Raw genomic sequence first — 19,130 nt, 5'->3', positions numbered from 1 at the left:
TCTCCTCCATTCACGCTCATACTCGACTGTATACACTATACGTTATATACACTCCGTGCCAGATGGAAGTTATCGTCATCACGCCTCCTCGCCCTGCATTTCCTTATACCGACCCAAAGCCTCAAAGTTTTCTCCAAGCCAATCGGAGATATTATTACGTTCGAGTATACGTACATAAGTTTCCCCAATTTCAACACGATTCACTGACTGTTGAGAATTTTAAGCCGTAGGTGTATTACGGGTTTTCACCATCATCTTAAGGGGGAGGGGGTCAGTCATATCTATTTTTAAGAGTTTTTTAAAAAAAAACCTCCGCCTCCAAGTAGTTGAAATTTTCAAGTTTTCCTAATTTTGACCATTTTTCAACACGCAAGTACACTTTATACCGTCTACTTGAAAATTGTCCTATATGACTATATGTTATTTCAACACCAGCACCTGTTTTTGTAAAGTTGTATAAACTAAAAATCAACGAATAATGGAACCTAATTCTTTCAGGAGAATTAAACCCATCCTAAATGGTATAAAAAAAGTCAAAGTGTCCTTGCCTGAAGAGAAAATCATGGATTAATCGACGTTCACCGTAGTAAAGTTTAGTCGTTAGGACGAATTCGTTGACTTGTTTATCGAAAAACCGCCAATTATCGTTATAAATTTTTTTCCCCATCAACTGCAGTGTCGTATAAGAAATTTGCTAATGGTTTCGAGACGCGTTTTGGAAGCCTTACTCGATGGCATGGCATGGCACGGCAGAGGTTTGGCGAGCGGTAAGAGCTTGCGCGTCCCTTTGACAACCCTTTGACAAGCGTTGGCGCGGGCATCTTGAAAACATCTTGGCGTCTTGTCCTAATAACAAGCAACATTAATCACCGTTGCGCCGGCGTGCAATTACTGAGCTGTGGTGCCAAAACCCTCCGAGTCAAAGGGTGGGCTTAATTTCATGCATGACGAGAGCATCTGTCTTCCATCTCTCTCTATTTCTCTCTCTCTCTCTCTCTCTCTCTCTCTCTCTCTCTCTCTTCCTCGCTCTCGCTCTCTGGTTTTGTTTCCCATTTTGCTAAACATTGGTGACCGCGACGAATTTCCAAAGCGATAATAAATTAACAACGCAAGTTTGTCACGTCGATAGGTGAAATTGAGCCCAGTATGAAAATTTCTCAGTCAATATAACCCTCGGCTTAATTTCTTGGCGAGAAATCGCTGACGGTCTTTTCTTGCCCCCTTAATTTTATCCTTCAACCTGCACCCCTTGTCCTTCGCAACTTGCCGAATTACGGATATCCGGCTAATCGAATACCTTTCTCAACCGATCGGAAATACCGCGAATCATTCTCCCGCGCAGATGGAAATTCGAATTAACAAACATTCTTTTGAAAACACCGTCTCATCTCGCCAATTACAGTATCTGTGCCTTGCTGCTGCGTGATTTGAAAAAAAGAAAACAAAAAAAGAAAATTAAACGTTTGAGAAAAAAAATGCACCCTGGATTTCCTCCGGATATTCGTAACTCGATGAGTAGGTGCAGGAGGAACAAAATAAGGAAAAAAAAAGGAAAAACAAAAATTAAGAGGGGAGGACGAAGTCTGGAAATCCGACATCAACGATCCATGATGAATATTAACTAGGGGGTAAATTTTTCACGCAAGAGCTAATTCAACCCTGCTGTGTATATAATATGCGTATAATATAATGGAGGATAAAATAAAAGGAAAAGCGAAAGGAAACATTTGAAAACAATAAAATTAAAATTACAAAAACCGGTTCAATTATCTTGAATGTTTAATACAACCTGGGAAAAGTTTTTAACCATATAATTACTATATACCGTTGTTGATAAATTTAATTTACATTGTCGGATCGTTGTTTTGTAAGCATTGGTCCAAACTCGACAACAAACCCGCGAAATTCGTTCGATCAAACTTAATTAGCGTTGAATTCCAGAAATAATTAAATCCAACCACGCCGCCGCCGAGGAGAAAGAGAGAGTTTCGAGGGGCACTGCGCGTAGCGCGAGCGGATGAATTTGTAAAAAGTAATGATAACAATATCTATATATACAAACGGTCCACGTGCACATAATACACCCACCCTAATTATGCCCTTTAACCACCCGTAGAGGAAATAATAATACCGGAATTCGGAGGAACAAAGAGCGGTGCTTTACATGGTTACTCGTGTTTTTTACTAATGTACCGCAGCAAATTCTGCATGACTGTGACGATTCGTCGATGAAACGGAAGAATTAAGGGGAGGGGAGATTCAACCTCAACGGTCTAAAATCATACGTATTTTTAAAAGTTTTTTTTTTTTTAAGAAAATGAAAACACTTGGAGGAATTTGAGTCTGAGGGCTTTTTGTCATTTTGTTATTAATTTCGCTGAAAAAATTCTAGAATGTTGTTGAGACTATGAATAATAAAGACCTCAAACTAAAATTGCTCCGAGTGTTTTCATTTTCTAAAAAAAAAGAACTCTTAAAAATATGTATGATTTTAGACCGTTCAGGCGGTACCTCCCCTTAAGGTCCGCTATCAATCTTCCGAACCTGCCGTGCAAAGATCCGCAGACAGAAATACACGTTGGGCACTTTCCCTAAGGAGATAACTCTCCGCGAATTGGAGCTGCACCGCGTCGGCATGTGCATGAAAAGTTTTAAGCAGCCATCGGTTGCCCGGGTCAGGTATTTTCGCCATGATCCCCACGAGGACGACCTCTACCAGGAACGAAGTCCCTTCCAGGAATTTCGACGCCTGATCATTCCAAACAGTTTTGCAACGGTTCCAGTTTTAACCACTGATATCCTCGCAAGGATATCGAAGCTGGGGATAAAGGAACGACGAAAAGGAATCGCGAGATATCCGAATATACACATACAAGGTAAAATCTGCTGCACTTTCACAGTGAAAATAATTTTTCCCCACCGAACTTGAGGACGATCTGAATTATGCGTCGTGGTGAGCTCCCCCCTTCCCTGATCTAACTGCAGAAACGTCGGGGAGAAAGCTCCGTGTACTTGGTTATGCGTAACAATTTTTTGACCCGTCGTTGCGGAAAGGCAAACAGAGTTTGGAGCCACGGCCACGCTGCCGCGAGTCCCTTGTGATTGGATGAATATTAAATTCTGGTCACCGGCAAACAACCCCCACCGAAAGCTTGACGATTGAAATATGTATCCGGCGCGAACTCAAACACCAAACTAAGTGCACGACCTGTTCTCCTACGTGGCCTGAATCCGAACGTGATTCTAAATTTGCATATCACCGAAGCCTCCGACACTCTATCTGCTCATAATACCCACGTGTGCGTACTTATTTTCTCTGTCATTTCTTGCACAAGCTTTCTTCGTCGAACGCGAATTGAGGATCGAAAGAAGGCCAAGAACCACGTGTACTCCTTTAAGAACCATCTTCGTTTTTCATCGAGCCATGAATATGATATCTTTCGAAACACGTCTTTCGAACGGTGGGGCAGAATTCGGTTCAATTATTAGACGAAATTTGGTGGAGCCCTTTGGCCTGGGGCGATCCGGCTGAAATCAACCCTCTTCTAAGATTAATTATCGAAACGTTAGCATGACTAATTGAAACAACGGGTGGCCCGTGGCTCGAGCCAAAACGCAAACCCTTCCTGCATCCCGCCGAGCGGTCAGCGGAGAACCCTTCCAGATGCCGCCGCCACACTTCCAACTTATCAGCCCGTGCAGAAACGCTTTTTATACCTTTTTCCGGTAGGTCGAGAAGATTTTTCACCCCTTGCAGAGTCGCTTTAAATTCCGTGCCAATTCCATGATTGTATACGGTAAAACGATTCCCGATGAACGATGAAAATGTGCCCGGGTACAGGTTCCGAGAAGCAAGGTTAGCGGCGCTGAAGCCTCTGCCGAATCTACGTGGAAACCAATAAGGCATTCATTAGCGAACGCCGCTTTACGCATCGTGTCGAAATTCTGATCACAATTATGCGCGTCGTATAGACGAACGACGTACAACGACGAAAGCTGGGTTTTGAGTTTAAGAGACGTGCGGTCTTGCGAATTTGCACTCACCGCACGCCGGGTAAAGTTGCGCGAGGGGTTTGTCACGGCGTTATATCATGTAGGTACCTGTAGTGAACCAATGGATTTCACCCTGATTAAATCAAGGTGGAGAAGCCGATCCTTTTCCGAAAGAGCGAAACAACAAAGCCGCCAATCTCTGCCACGGTAACGGTAATGATAAAGAACGCGAGGAGCTGGCTGTGCTGCCACGACGGTGCTCGAAGCTTCCGCTCAAAAGCTCCGAACTTATAATTTAGTTACAATTAATAATTAAAGAACGTTGTTGTTCATTATATCGAAGTTTGGTAAAAGTAACTCCGAGAGGTTGCGGTTGCCTACGTAATCCTCTATGTATACAACGTGAGCTCGCCTCTCCGCGAACGCGATACTCTCGGCTATAAACACTTCTCTGCGAACACTCTGCACGTCTCATGCTTTTCTCAGCAGGACGGCTGATGCATCCAGTGCGTCGCGAGTCAGAGTTCCTCGAGAAAACTCACGGCACGGTTACGAGGAGTCACATATCACTCCAGGAAGTCATAAATTATGAGTGGGTAACATCGGAAGCCAATGGAAGTCAAGTGATAGTTAGGTACAGTAATTGATAGACGCCACCTCGGAGTCAATGTTAATGGAATGAAATCGTTCGTTTGATTTCAGTCGACAAAAGCTCGGTTGTTCGTGAATCCATCGGATCGCGTCGTACCACGAATCACCCATCATGTTGAAACTAGTAACGTTAACGCAACGAAACATGACGGAATAAATCATTGTACAATTTTTGAAACTACTTCCAAGGAGTTGGCTTTTCAAAATGTGAACATATTTGCTTCGCTACTTTCCTAAAGTATCGTTGCATCATTAAAGTAACGTTACCAACTTCAAGCTCATCATCGACGCGGGTCTTACCTTCTTCGATGATCGAGTTCACCTGCGCTCTTGTAACCCCATAAAACGATCAAGCCTCGACGAGAAGCATACGCGTCGAACAATACGGTCAAACCGTGAAGCAGTACACGGTATACGGTCAGTATGCAATATGGTACGTGGTTGAAACTCTGGGCATCCCCCGAACGCCGGCTGTTCCCTTTGGCGGGTTTCGCCTAGCGAATCTAGCCGGGAAGTCGGCTCCTCGGAATCCTTGGGCTTGGGAATTTAATTACAGTGTAGTGCCTACATTGTAGACCCAGCCGGGCCGGAAATAAAGTCCCCATTGTCGCTTGTATGTACAAAGCTTATTATTCGACAGTCGAGTGTGGGACGAATCTCGTCTCGTTTCGACCTCCGAGACCGAGAAGCTTTTCTTCATTTTTTTCAAGCTTCCCGACGCTGTGCGCACACGTCGAAATTCACGTTAACCCCTGAATCCAACCCCGTTTCGCGATATACGGCACAGCTCTCGCTTATATCCAGACAAAGTTCGGTCGAGGTCTTCCGGAGCTTTATCGACGGGGATCAAAGTTTCGGCTGATCGGAAGCTCACCGTCGTATTTTGCTAACCGAGAGGCCGCTGCCGCCTGGTTTCCACCCCCGGATCCTACCGCCTCGCCGTCGCATCATCCCGCCAAACCTCCGAGTACATAATACTTTAGTTAGCAGTTCCAATATAGATTAGGTACGGAAACCGACGAAGGAACGAGAATCTCGCGTCACCCTTCTTCTTGCCCCCCCCCCCCCCCCCCCCCCTCCATCACGTCCTCGCACTCCTCTTTCACCCGACGACGAAACACACTAAGCCCCAAGGATTTCCTCGACTTTATATTTTGAGCCCCTCTTATCTCCCTCCTGCCCAAATTGCTAGGCGAAACCCCCGGATTACCTGTTTACCTTTCTGCCCGTGATAAATTTGGAATTAATTGCCTATCTCGTGTTATCGCGATATGAAATGCGGGCTTTTTAGTAAAATGTCCAAGCTACGTGAATAGTTTTTTTGTTCTTCGTTTGTTTTTTTTTTTTGTTTTTTTTTCTTATTCTAAAATTTGCACAGTTCCGGTAACTGTTTAAAAAAAGGAAGACTGGAACGTGAGACATCGAATTCGGGATACCTAACCGCAGTCGTGACATATCACCCACTGGAGAACGGCTCGCAGAGAGTGATGTCACGGTGTCTATGACGCTGTTGCTCGAGTGACACGGATCGCGTTTTATCCAGGACAATTTCAGAATTTTGTTGCAGAAGAGAGGCGGTTGGAGCCGGGGTAAAATGAAAGTTGGAGGCATGGCTTGCCGCAGCAAATCCGGCTTGATTAAAACACTGTACGAGGAATCCCTACCCCTTCGGGTCTCTCCTCTCTCTCTCGGTTTATTATAGGTATACAGAGACGTGTGTATATAAGTGCGGGAGGCAGACCCGCCGCCCTCTCTTATTTCGACCTGCGCCCACCCCTGCAGCGCCACTCGATTCACCCTTCAGCCGCAGAGCCCGCACGCCGCCTGTAGTAGGTATAATCTTAATGCAGTCTTACGGCGAGGTGGGCCTATATTTCATTATAACCCGGCAGCCCTTCCGGCCTCACGATACCGGGAAAACCCTTTCCATTTCTACTCTAAGCCTCGGCAACTTTTAGGGGGGGCTGGCCGGGGGAGGCCGAGATATGAAGAGGGAAATATAGGGCGCGGAACGCGAACGAGAGCTAAAACTAAACGCGCGTATTCAACTGGCACACATCGTCCGCAGGTCGACTGACGAGGGTACCTGTAGCCGATTTCCTTCGTTCTGCGGTACGTTTTAGAGAATAAAAAAAACATGGGACGCAGATTTTTTTTTCACGTGCCAATTCAGGCGTTCAAAGAGCGTAAGAACAACCCCTAAAGGTTTACGGCTAAAAATTCATTCTCTGTAGGATTTATCGATAGTACACTGTAAATTTTTTTCCTTGTACAACCGATTATGGACATTATTCACTATGTGCATCAACCGATAACGATAATATGCGCAGCGTATTTACCATCAGGGGTTTGCATCCCTTATTTTTTGAGGGTGATTTTTTCATCTCCTAAACTGCCGATTCAAGGGTTGAAAAAACGATGTGGGTGTTGTTTTTTTTTCTTTTTTTTTTTTTTGATCGTCATGTACTGCAACATTTCACAGAGTGAATAAAACTTGCGCGGTTCACCTCGGATATTTTCCTTCTCGCTACAACTTCCGTAGGACATATACGTATACGGGGCAATCCACGTCAAACAAACGGGTCAAACAAAAACCTGACCTCCTAAAATCCTGATGATCAATGGATTTTTTGGTTTTTATCGGTTAAAAATAACACCTCTGGTTTTTCGATATTTTTCCGCAATTTTATAAAACTGTTGCCGATTTCACGACGTGAGGAAATATCCTTGACATATGTGAGTGGACATTTTTAAAAACGATGAAACTTTTTTGTAAAACCAAGGCCATAAAAACACATTTTTACATGATGGTTCCGAAATGGAATGAGAATGCTAAATATGTATAATTTAATACTTGTTTTACAAAAAAGAAAAAAAATTCATGTCATTTATTTTCAACGATGGTTTCTTACAGTAAAAAATAAAATAAAAACAAACCTCCGTTCTGGTAAAATTCGATCTTCTTTTTGTTTCAAGAGTAAAACGAAGGAAAACTATAACTAATACTTAATTCAAAAAAAGAAAGAGAAAATAAAACAATAGTTATCAGCGTATAATAACGAGGGAAAAAATCCTTCCTTACTTCCGCACTTTTCAAGGATAAGTCTAACGCTTTTCTAGCCCCCGCCTTCAATTTCGCGTATACATATACATACAAGGCAACAGCCACTGGCTGCTGCATTGCACTATTTCCAGAAACCGGGGACGGAGTAAGGGGCGATATACGGAAACCGGGATCTACTGGGGCCAGGGATTAGCCCGCGGGGTATTGTAACGTCGTAAATACACCCCGCGACTCCCCCTCCCCTCCCCCCTCTTACCACCACCCCCGAGCACTACGCCGTGGCCATTTTCGAACACCCCCTGCAGCATCCTTTACTCTCGGCAAGTAGCTCCTACGCTTGTAGATATATGCTAAATCGAAATTGGAATTTTCGAAAATTCAGTGTGTTTTTTTTTTTTTTTTTTTTTTTTATTCAAACTCAAATTTTATGACAATTATTTGATATGCAATGAAAAAACTTTAGAAATAATGATTGATTTAAATTGATTACATCATTTCGTGAAATCTTGCACTTTCGACTAAGCCTTCTTTGACCCCTTGAAATATTTTTACCTTACTAGAAAACAACAAATTATTTACAGTCGAATTTTTAGAGAATTTTCCTTTGATTCATGGATATGGATTATTTACAGGCTGCCAATGTATTTTACAGCGAATAATGCTGGATTTAGGGGAGCGGAAAGAAATTTATTAATAATGATCTACATTTGTTGAAGCCAAGTTAATATTCTGTAAGTATAAAAAGTAAAATCGAGTGGATATTTCAACGGTAGTTTCATAATGAAATTATTTGATAAGATCAAATGGAATCTTCTCGATCCAACTTACAAGTAAGCTATCCTTTCATCGAAATGAAGTTTAGTTGAAGGCGGATCATTGCGTTATAAATCAATCGATAACTTAAAATTAAAGACTTTCTATCCCGGTACACGGATTATATTTATTCGATGTTTAAAATGCACATAAGAAGTGTCAGAAAATTATACGTCTGGAAGAGAGAAACGAGAGTAAGAAAAAGTCGAAGTATATTCGAAATTTGAAAAATGCGAAAAATTATTCTATACCATGTATTCGAAAACTTACAGCTTTCAAATTCGTAGAAAATTTTCGAATTACAGATAATAATTTTATTCGACGTTTCGCCACGTCAAACTTGGTGAATTTTTCTGCCGGTTTCGCAAATCGTCCCGCATCGGGAATCGGGCGACGTAGCGATTTCGCACGCTTGTCGCGTGGCTCACATTTTATCCTTCGCATCCTTCGCGCCCTAATTGACAGAATTTTTATAAACCCCCGGGAGCGTTGAGGGTTAAGCCCTTCTTTTGTGCGTTTACCCCCGCGTCGCGAGGAGTGCGAGGAGTGAGTCTTTTGACAGGGTGGATTCCGGGGCGTCGCGACGCCCCCGCCGCCTAGTTCATTCATAAAAATTGACTCCCTCCCTCCATCCTTTGGCGGTGAGCGTCTTTTAAACGACGAATCGCGGGGGCGCGTTTAAAAATCGACAGCGTGGCGATCGTTGGCGAAAAGAAGTGACCGCGGATTGAAAACTCGAGCACCCTGAACGGTGTAAAAAGCGCAGAAGAGCAAGCCCGAAAATCTGGTCCGGGACCGCTTAATCCCGCGTTAGGACTCGGAAACGTGGTGTTAAAATACCGGAAAGCCAGTCCCTAATCCGCTTAAGGAGATTTATTTAATACGACGGCCTGACCCCGGGCTTTCAGAGAAAAAGTCGGGCTTTTTAAACGCTACCGCCACCCGAGTAAGCCTAATTCCCGCCACATATGCTCGCCGTTTCCCACGCTAGTGAAAAATTAAACTCTCAAGAATTTTCACCGATCTCGGAGGAATTTTTTGGCATTCAATTCGCCGCGCAGCGAAAGCGATGTAACAACAGGGTGCCGTGAGATGAAATAAACCAGAATGAAGGAAGGAAGGAAGGAAGGAAGGAAGGCGGGTAGGTGAAAAGGCCATCAGTGCAGAGAGGCAACCACCCCGACGTAACGCAATTCCAGATTATTTTTTACTCTCTCTCATTTATATCCCGGAGCGCAGAGCTGCAGAGAAATTGCGGCGAGCAACGCAGCAGGAAGATGATACTGGCCGTAATACCGGGAAACCTGCAACCCTCGTTGAAATTGAAGAGAAAAATAAGTGCAACTCGGGGTTCGCGAAGAGAGGGGGATGGAAAATTCGACCCGTAGTTTCTGGCTAATATCTCGAATAAGCACAAAAATCTTTATCTTATTTTCATCCCTTAAAGTACTGGAGAGTAGTGACAAATTTTTTTTTTGAAAAAGAATTCCATAATTTCTACAGGTTTTTCCAGAAACTAAAACCTAGTTTTCCCAGTTTTAGTAAATTATTAAAACCTAGATCGTTCATCTTAGTAACTTTGTATTCGGTTAAAATTCAATTCGAATTTAAGAAATAAATTAACGTGCATAAAAAAGTCAGTTTAAGCAAATTTGTTTTCTCGACGATGAAAAGTAAACTTCTTACCTCAAAAAATGATTTCTTAACTCCCATAATAGAAAACTGATATTTTCAGTTTTTTCCATCAGCAAATTAAAAATCCCCCTGACAATTACCGGTTTACCAGATTTTCCAGGTATGTGGCCACCCTGATTAGGTGCCATACTTTCATGTAAGATTAGTTGTTCCGTTTTTGATAACTGTTGTCCAGCATATGTGTTTTCATATTTTTAAAGCGAGGTCGGTAAGACAGGTATAAAAGGGAGTTTCTTAAGGGTATCCAAAGGCACATTCGTCGCCATCTCTCGTTGCTCGGCGCGAACTGGTTAGGGGGTAGGTGGGTCCGTTATTGATTCGGAAACTTTGTTGCAAACTTTGTTTCATACCTATAGACCGTAGGAAATAAAAGCTTAAAGCTGCAGGCGTCTGCTCCGATACGGAATTCTCCTCGTACATCGTTCAAATAATCGCGAGGACTGCTAAAACTGGCATTGCGGCTCGTTGCAAAGAACAATCCTCTGATAAACAGTTAATTCGACCATGTACGGCAACACAAAAACAAAAAAAAAAAGAACTACCCCCGAAACCACTCGTTCGTAAAAAGAATCGGATCGAACTTTTTTTCACCAACGTGAATGGAAAACGCTTTCAAAATCGTCGATGAAAATTCTGCGCGATCAAAGTTGGATGTACAAGTTGACAGGGTGACGTATGTAGCTCGACTGCATTTTCGGGCGATCATCGGCCGTTGAACGAAGGGTGCATGTATATTCGAGCCGCTTATTAGCGGGGCAACAATTATCCTGATTATTAATATCATCGTTATTAATCTCGGAATATTCAGGGTGCATGTGAATGGACCTTTAACGGACGCATAATATGCTATTGAATTTCCATGAATAGGTTGAGCGCCTTAAGCATACAGAAGGTGGCAGAATGGAAGGGGGCAAATTTATGATAATTGCATAAATCATGGCGTACCTCCACAATAATCATAATCTATTGGGATAGTTGCGCGAAGTTAGCTATTTAGCCGGGGGCGAGGCGAGGCGAGCGAATCCAAGTCTCGGTGAATAAGACGACCCGGAATATAACCGCCCAGCCACCCTTATAATATCTTGTGTTGAGGAGAATTCATTTATCTCGAGAATACTTTTTTCTTTTTTCTTTTTTCATTCCCTCAATTTATACAAATCGCAGAAGTCGGCCGAACAACCGCGAAAAGAAAACACTTTGCGGGATAAAATTGGTCAAAATTCGCCCCCGATTGTCTGCTAAATTTTGTATATCGTGTAAATATCAACGGATATTTCATAATCGAGCTTTTCTTCGAGAGAGAGGAATCCGAGGATGAAACGTGATTCGATTCGATGAAACGAGTAAATAAGTTTTAATGACGAGCTGATTCGTTGACGTAATTGATTCGAGTGATTCGTTGAGAATACCGAATTGACCTACCGTGATACGTCGAAAAGATGAAACTATCCGAAGTTGGTATAACATATAATCTCGTTTTCGGGTAAGTCGAATATTCTCCACGACGGGAAAGGAAAATTCCTGCCGAGGATAACGGAATTTTCCCGACCACGTGTCGTTTTCGAGAAAAGCTTCCTTACCAGCTTGAAATCTGTAGATACTATTGGTAGGTAAGGAACCGAGGGTAGGTTTGCTCTTAACAGGGGATGATGCCGGGGGTTCTGCCTTACCGACGCAGTCGCTGAGCGAGTTTCACCCTTGGTTTCAGGGGTGGCTACGCAAGCGCCATCAAGGAGTGGAAGCACAGCGGGATGGAGGGAGAGAATAAGGGGGGTGGAAATCAGCGCCACCCCCTAGTTGAAAACTTTTCCAACTTTCCCTGGAACACGGACTCGGATCGTGGGGAACGGCGAAAAGTTTACGGGACGAGAAACTTTAAAAATCGTTACGAAGCAAGCGAGTATAAAGTTAAGCGGGATTCGAACGAGTTGCGAAAACAAAACGAGGTTGTTTTCAACCGATGATATAAAATGTTTTTAAAAATCCAAACCGACGATTGAAAATTTCTATGATCTGGGAACGGAGAAAGAAGAGGCAATATTTTCACGCTAGTCCGATAAACTCGTCGTCAATAAAACCTGAAGGCGTACAATGATAAAGTTTAAATCGCGCCGTAGGCAAGCGGCGCTTTTTTCTTGTCGTAGGTACTGCAGCTGAAGGAAGAAAACCTTCTCGCAGTTATCCTCGTATAATAACAGCGTCGTAACAACGGTAGTAAAATAGGCGTTAAAAGCAGCATTAGATTCGGCTCGCGGGGCGAAAAGATACGCGATTAATGGTCTAGAGCGGTTATAATCGGGATAAAGTTTAAAATCATAACCGAGCGCGCCGGCTCTTCTACAACCAGCTATTATTTTCATTTTTTATTTATTTTCTTTTTTTTCTCCTTGCGAATGAAATTTGATAATTTTATTTTTCAACCCCTGCACGTGTGTCTGTGTCTCTGCGACATTACAGATTCGGGGATTCTATTATCTGGAAACGTTTGTAACAGACCTAATTCGCGAGATAATCGATAACGAATACGCGACGACAAACTGGAGCAGCCCCGAGTTTATTTTTACAGCCAATTTATAAATCGTTCAAATTCATTGTGTATACATTAATGTTCGGTCGGTTATTTGCAGTGCAGTTGTGTAAGAGATAGTTCCAAGCATCCGCGAATTCACTAATGGAGCGTCAGTTTTAGAAATAAGGCGGTAAGTTGACTTCGAAAAAGTTAGTTCGACGAGAAAAGAGATAAAAAAAACTTCTCTCTCTCTCTCTCTCGTCATATACTCGGAGAAAAAACATCTCCATCAGCAACGCTCATCAATCGTTTAATCTTTGAATTGATTGACTCCATCGGCGACAGCACTGATCATCCTGTTTGTCGTACGCCCGTGTGCGTCGGCGTATAGAGACTATACTGCAAATACTATGACCGGAACCAACCAATCCTGACATCCTGATATCCTGAAATTCCCAACTTCCCAGCGCGGCGCGCGCCAACAGACCGATATTGCCTTTGAAAATAAACACCGGATAATCGATGGCGGAACTAACGGTGTTGCAGGAAAATCCGACCAAGTACCCTACAGATAACGTTAAACCACCTATGATAATAATAATTTACTATCCCTCGCGAATGTAAATAAAAATGTAAATAAGAGCGAAAAATTTGATTTCAATTTATTAGCACGAGGTAAATATAAAGTACATTATGTAACAAGGGAATAATCGACTTTATTCCCGACTCAGTTCTAGCCACGTTATTAACTTGAAAGTGTTTTCCTTACATGCGTAAGTGTGATCTGTCGGTCGAGAAACTATAATATTATTGAAAGTTTATTATGATACAGAGTGACGTAGTTTAAAATCGAAAAGAAAGCTAGAAAACCAGAAAAACTGAAAAATTAGTAGCGGTAAATAAGTGCTACTTTTTTCCCCGCACACGAGGGACAAAAAGTAAAGAGGGAATAATATGCCACTTTCGTCCTGCTTCTCAGTTAAAAAAAGTAAACATTATGGTTGAGTGGGAAATGAAAGAATGACTCTGAATCATCCCCAAAAACATTAATTCCATCCACCCTATCGAGCAGCATTAATTTTCTCCTTTTTCGAGATTAACACAACGACTGTATCACGTTTTCGATTTGAGGCGCGAGATATTGGCGGTATAAAATCGCAAGCTTGACTCGAAATAAATTGTAACTGTTCCAAGCGGTTTGCCGCGGATTCGATGCTGGGATTTATCGCCGGTTCTCAGGGAGAGAAAGAGAGATGATGGCTAAACGGGTTGCGCGAATGAACCGACTTCCGGTATAGACCGAACGGCGTGCGCGACTCCGTACCTTCGCTTTTGCACTTTGTAAAAAGCTCGCAGCTATCGGTATAGATATAGATATAACGTATGTACGTATATGTACGTAACAGTTGTACGTAATACTCGCGAAGCGAAATCGACGCGAACTTTCCACTGTTTACTGCGGAGTTACAAATGTTTTCCTGGCCACGGTCCAACGCTGGGGAAACCAAACTCCACCCTTTAAACCGTCCACCCCGTACTTCCCTACATCTGACTCCTTCTACCAGGAAATAATAAACTCACCGCCTTATATTTGCTGATGCGAAGGTAAAACAAGTTCGGATATACTTGCGGTAAATATCTGATTTGTCGGGTTATCGACGAATCGAACTGTTCTTATACATATACATATATGTACATATGGACTTACATAATACCTATACGTGTATCAAACTTCTCGCCATGACCTCGTACAATTTGCCAGATTCGGTAAAAATTTACGCGTCTCTCTAATTTTAGCGCTTTCGTCAATAATTGTTTTCATCCCGCTGATCTCGACGGGAAAAAGAAAAAACGCTACCGACTCTTTCTTTATTATTATACTTCGGAGAAGGAATTAAAGAAAACAGTTTTAATTAAGAACGCTTGTAACGTTTCTTTCTATAATATTCTCTACTTCTCCTTGGCCAATCATATCAGCCTGACTCTAGTTATTAATAACTTTAGGGACACTGATTGTGACATTAAAACTCTGGAGTATTATTCGTAATTAAATTATGTTTCTCAAAATCTAAGATTCCCTTTCGTTGAATAGACCAATTATTATCTAATATCATTTGGAACGTTAACTTTGGAATAACAAGAAATGTAACAGGATGTGTGCCTCGGGTTTCGGCTATTTGACGCTTCTCGTGTTACGAAGCTGGTTTACCAAACTAATGAAACTGATGTGATTTTCCACGAAGTATAATGAGAGCTGGGCAGAGAAATACTCGGTGCGGTAATAATAAGGTAAAATGGACTGTGTCTGACGATAACATTTGACGAGTGTTCGAAGATCAGATCTATACATCACTGATCGGTTTAGTAATTGAAAAGACAGTCAAAACTCGGAAAGTAAAAACTTCTGTCGATTAAATTTAACGGCGAGCGAAGTGACTAAAATTTTTGTTTCTTTACCAAATTTCAAGAAGCTCAATATCTCTGATGGCAAAAAAAATTCACCACGATTTCAATGTAATGTTACGCGATTTTATGTTCAAAGAAATTTTACACCACTCTCTAATTTTTTGATACGTTTATAAAAATTTACAAATAAAAATTTCTCGAGCTTTTCAACCGTCTAAATATTCTTATCTACTTTTTTCTAAATTCTCCGTAATTCGAAAATACTTAAAAAGTACACGTTCGCTATGTTGTACATCGAAAGAAAATATATACATAGATATGTATAAATTCACTCTTCGACGATATTAGCAACGTCATTTTCGTTTTCCTTGAAACCCGCCGAATTAAATAGAAAAAAAAATATTGTATTTCACGTGGGTTAAGCCGCTTCCGAGTGTGTATGGTTAAAAAAAAAAAAAAGGAAAAATAAAAGAAAAGAGATCATTTTCGTAGCGAGTTTTCTCTCGCATATATTTCCATGCTCGCATCCCGTATCGATTCCAAAGCCGTACATTATACGTATATGTACACACGTACAAGTTCCGCGAAGAAAATCCGTCAGAGCCTAAACTCGAATCGGGTTGTTTCTTTGTGCATCGAGGGGCCTGAGGGTCGTATATACTTGGAAGTTCGCTCCGTAAGGTCGCGCTTTGTTAAACTTCCCACAGCTGACGGCACCCACTCCGTCTCGAGAACGGTTTAGCACTAAATCAATCCCCGACATATTGCCATTTATCGCGTTTTTTCTTCGGATGCGATGCTTATTAACAAACGACTGAATAAACAAACAGATTTTGTACGCAAGGTTAGAAAAACAAATGTCCCAACAGATCCACTGATATTTTTGGATAGATTTAAGAATTTTTTAACGTTTCACTCACTGAAAGATAAAAGTATAAATCGCAAATTAAATGTTAAAGTTAAGAAAATTGAAATGCAATAAATGCAAAGTGGAGCAGCTGGGACGATATTATTGGTTAAAGATTTCTAACGGTGCGCAGTTTTTGGTACAGCGAAGTGTGAAGGCTCTTTAAAATTTGCAAAATCTTAATCACTTACCTTTTTTGGTGTCGGGTGCAAAACGGTGACGGGCACTTGTCGAGGTGTTGAAGGCGTCGGGTGTTGCTGAGATTCTTTGTCCGGTTCGGGGGGCGTTTTTCTTGCAGGTCTCGCCGAGCTCGGGAGCTCGAGAAGATGCTGTATGGAGTGATTCTGCCTCGTCTTTCTCGCCGCCATTCCGCTGCAGGATCGCGGGTAAGAAACAGCAAAGAAAGAGTCGAGATTAGTTTGAACTTTGTTGGCAGTGTAAGAATGGCAAGAAAAAGAAGAAGAAGAAGAAGAAGAAGCGGAAGAAAAGCAGGGAGAAAAGTAAGCGGCGTGCTTAAATTATTAAGAAACAAGAATAATAATGGTTATACATATAATACAACAAGACTAAAAGAAAACGGAAAGGAACGTCGCACGATCAATGAGAGGGTAAAAGGAGGGGAAGAAAATTTCTCTTAAAAACTTTTTAAACTCATCTATCTTCTTTCATTTGATCCGTTAAAACGATACAAGAGAGAACGGCGAATGAGGAGCTGAGAAGGACCAAGTTTAAACTATGTATGTATATATACGACAAATACAGCAGGTTTCAAACTCTTTTACCGCACAACAGACATCGTGCGGTGGGTATATAATATACACATTATACATAGGTATTTATGTTATGTATGTATGTATGTGTGTATGTATGTACGCATACACGTGTACGAACGCGGCCAATCAATATCTTTCGTTTTGCTTACCGAGGGCCACCGACGAGCGGTAAATCAACCGCCCGAAACTCCCGCGACAACTTTTACAACCCTGAACAAAAGCTCGGCTTCTTCTCGCACCGCGCGATTCGCGCGAGATGCTTCGGAGCATCATCCCATCTATAGACATATGTGTGCATATTATATGGAATGTTGAGGAAAGAGATCCGCCAGACTGTGTTTATTTTTTTCATTCCCGAATCAAACTTGATGTTAATTTTTTTTTTTTTTAACTGAAACGGGGCACGAAAGTAGCATATTATTCCCTCTTAACATTATTCCCTAATTTGCGAGATAAGAGTAGCACTTTTTTCCCGCGTTTGAGGGAAATGTGAGACCTTATTTCCCGCAAATTAATTATTCAGTGTCTTTCTTTTTCTTCTTGCACTGAACGCCGAGTGTAGCGTTGAAAATTGAAAAATTTGCAAAACCGGCCATATGTATCGTTACAGACTTCCAACAATATTGTAACTTTCAAACTAATAAAATGATCACACTTACGCGTGAATAAAAGCATTACAACGATGATTTATCAAAAATTTTGAAAGTATACAACAAACTCCTAACATTTCGATGAATAAAGGTCAGATTTATTAGATTCCTTAAAATTTAATCAAAGAAGAATTTACCCATGACAATAGATATTGATATTACACGATTGTACAATATTCAATGACACTTTCTCTCTATTTAATAACTTATCAGATATGCGTATACATTTTTTTTCCTAGGTGGAGGGGAGTTCCGCCACCCGCGGGAATAATCCCCGACTTTATGCCCTTGGTACATAATGTACTATTTCTCTTTCGATTAATGCGAAAGCTCGGACCTTCTGTACGAGCTGAAAATTTGATTGGCGAGTTATCCGAGCTAGGCGGGTATGTGATATACGAGGTATGCGTGTAATAATAACTACGGAAAAGAGCTTGAAACTACTTGACAAATATTATATCACGTTAGCGTATATTTTTTGAAGGAGAAACTTTTATCTTTGCATCCCTTTCGTCGGTGAATGTGTACAAGGTGTGTAGGTACGTATCTACGTGTAGAGGTACCTGCAGTAGTACCCTATATCGCACGGTGGGGGGAGAAAACTTTCACATTTAACTTTTTCATCCCGTTCGCGTAAGGGAGGAAAGAGGGAAACGGCCAACAAAGCTCATCATGGAAAAGTTTTACAAAACAAGGACGCGGAGTAGTCGAGGGGAGTTAGTTCGATGAAGAATCGGGGCTGACATTCGTAATACATATTTTATATACATAGATCTACGCACGGCGAAAGCTCGCCGATTGAATTGCAAAGTCGAGATCTTGGCTGATTCCGCAAACTAACTAATTGTAAAACACTTGTCTACGAGCCGTGGGATTGAATAGACGACGCGGATCGCCTCGATCTTCGAGGGTCCTTAAAACGGGACTTTATGGAGGCAATGAAATTTCGTTCACCGTTATCGAGCTAACCGCCGGAGAATCGCATTTTTTTGCTTATCATTGTCAGAACGAGACAAAGGGAAGAAGAGAAGCGGAAGAATATTCCAATCAAGGGTTGAATTCAAGCCCCGAAATGAATAACGATTTCTTAATCGGTTATTTCATCGTCCTGTTTTATGGTAATCACGATTTCAACTCCTGGGGCGACGTAATATCTCATAGATTATAACACAATAATCGATCGCAACTATAAGATGCTCAGATATTTGATTTAAGGTGGATCAAAAATCACGTCACATTGACAAAAAGCTATGATTGCAGCTCAGGTGCTTTAACGGCGGGGCGATATAATTGAATTATTTCAAGGGAAAAGGCAGTCGGTATACTTTCTTCCCGCGAACCACTCGTGAAATACTTAAAAAGTTGCCCCGGGACGGAAAGTTTCGTTATATATATGTATATATGTGCGTATACATATACATACAACGTGTTTGGGCGTATATATGTACAAGGTGGAAAGCTGAGGCGCGGAACAGTCGAGTTGTGCGACTATACATACATACATAGACGCATACACACATAAATACACACACACACACATATATATATGTGTGTATATATATGTATATGTACATTACAGGTATGTATAAGAGCGAAAACTTGGCGGGGAAACTGAAAAGTTAATTTGGCCGCGTTAAATTACAAGAGCGGCGAAGCATTAAGCTTCGAA

At 41.7% G+C, this 19,130-nt stretch overlaps 1 protein-coding gene across 1 annotated transcript in view; it reads right to left on the bottom strand.

The window, feature by feature from the left end:
• LOC124183082 (AT-rich interactive domain-containing protein 1A-like) overlaps positions 1-19,130 on the bottom strand; it is a 268,981-nt gene that overhangs the window by 240,343 nt on the left and 9,508 nt on the right. The window contains exon 2 of the mRNA XM_046571097.1: positions 16,230-16,410. Within this exon, the coding sequence (XP_046427053.1) occupies positions 16,230-16,406 (177 nt within the window). The 5' untranslated portion in view covers positions 16,407-16,410. The remainder of the gene's footprint in view (positions 1-16,229; positions 16,411-19,130) is intronic.

This window comes from Neodiprion fabricii, chromosome 5 (assembly GCF_021155785.1).
Source record: "Neodiprion fabricii isolate iyNeoFabr1 chromosome 5, iyNeoFabr1.1, whole genome shotgun sequence".
In the NCBI taxonomy this organism is placed as follows: domain Eukaryota; kingdom Metazoa; phylum Arthropoda; class Insecta; order Hymenoptera; family Diprionidae; genus Neodiprion; species Neodiprion fabricii.
This window is presented reverse-complemented; position numbering and strand designations above follow the sequence as displayed.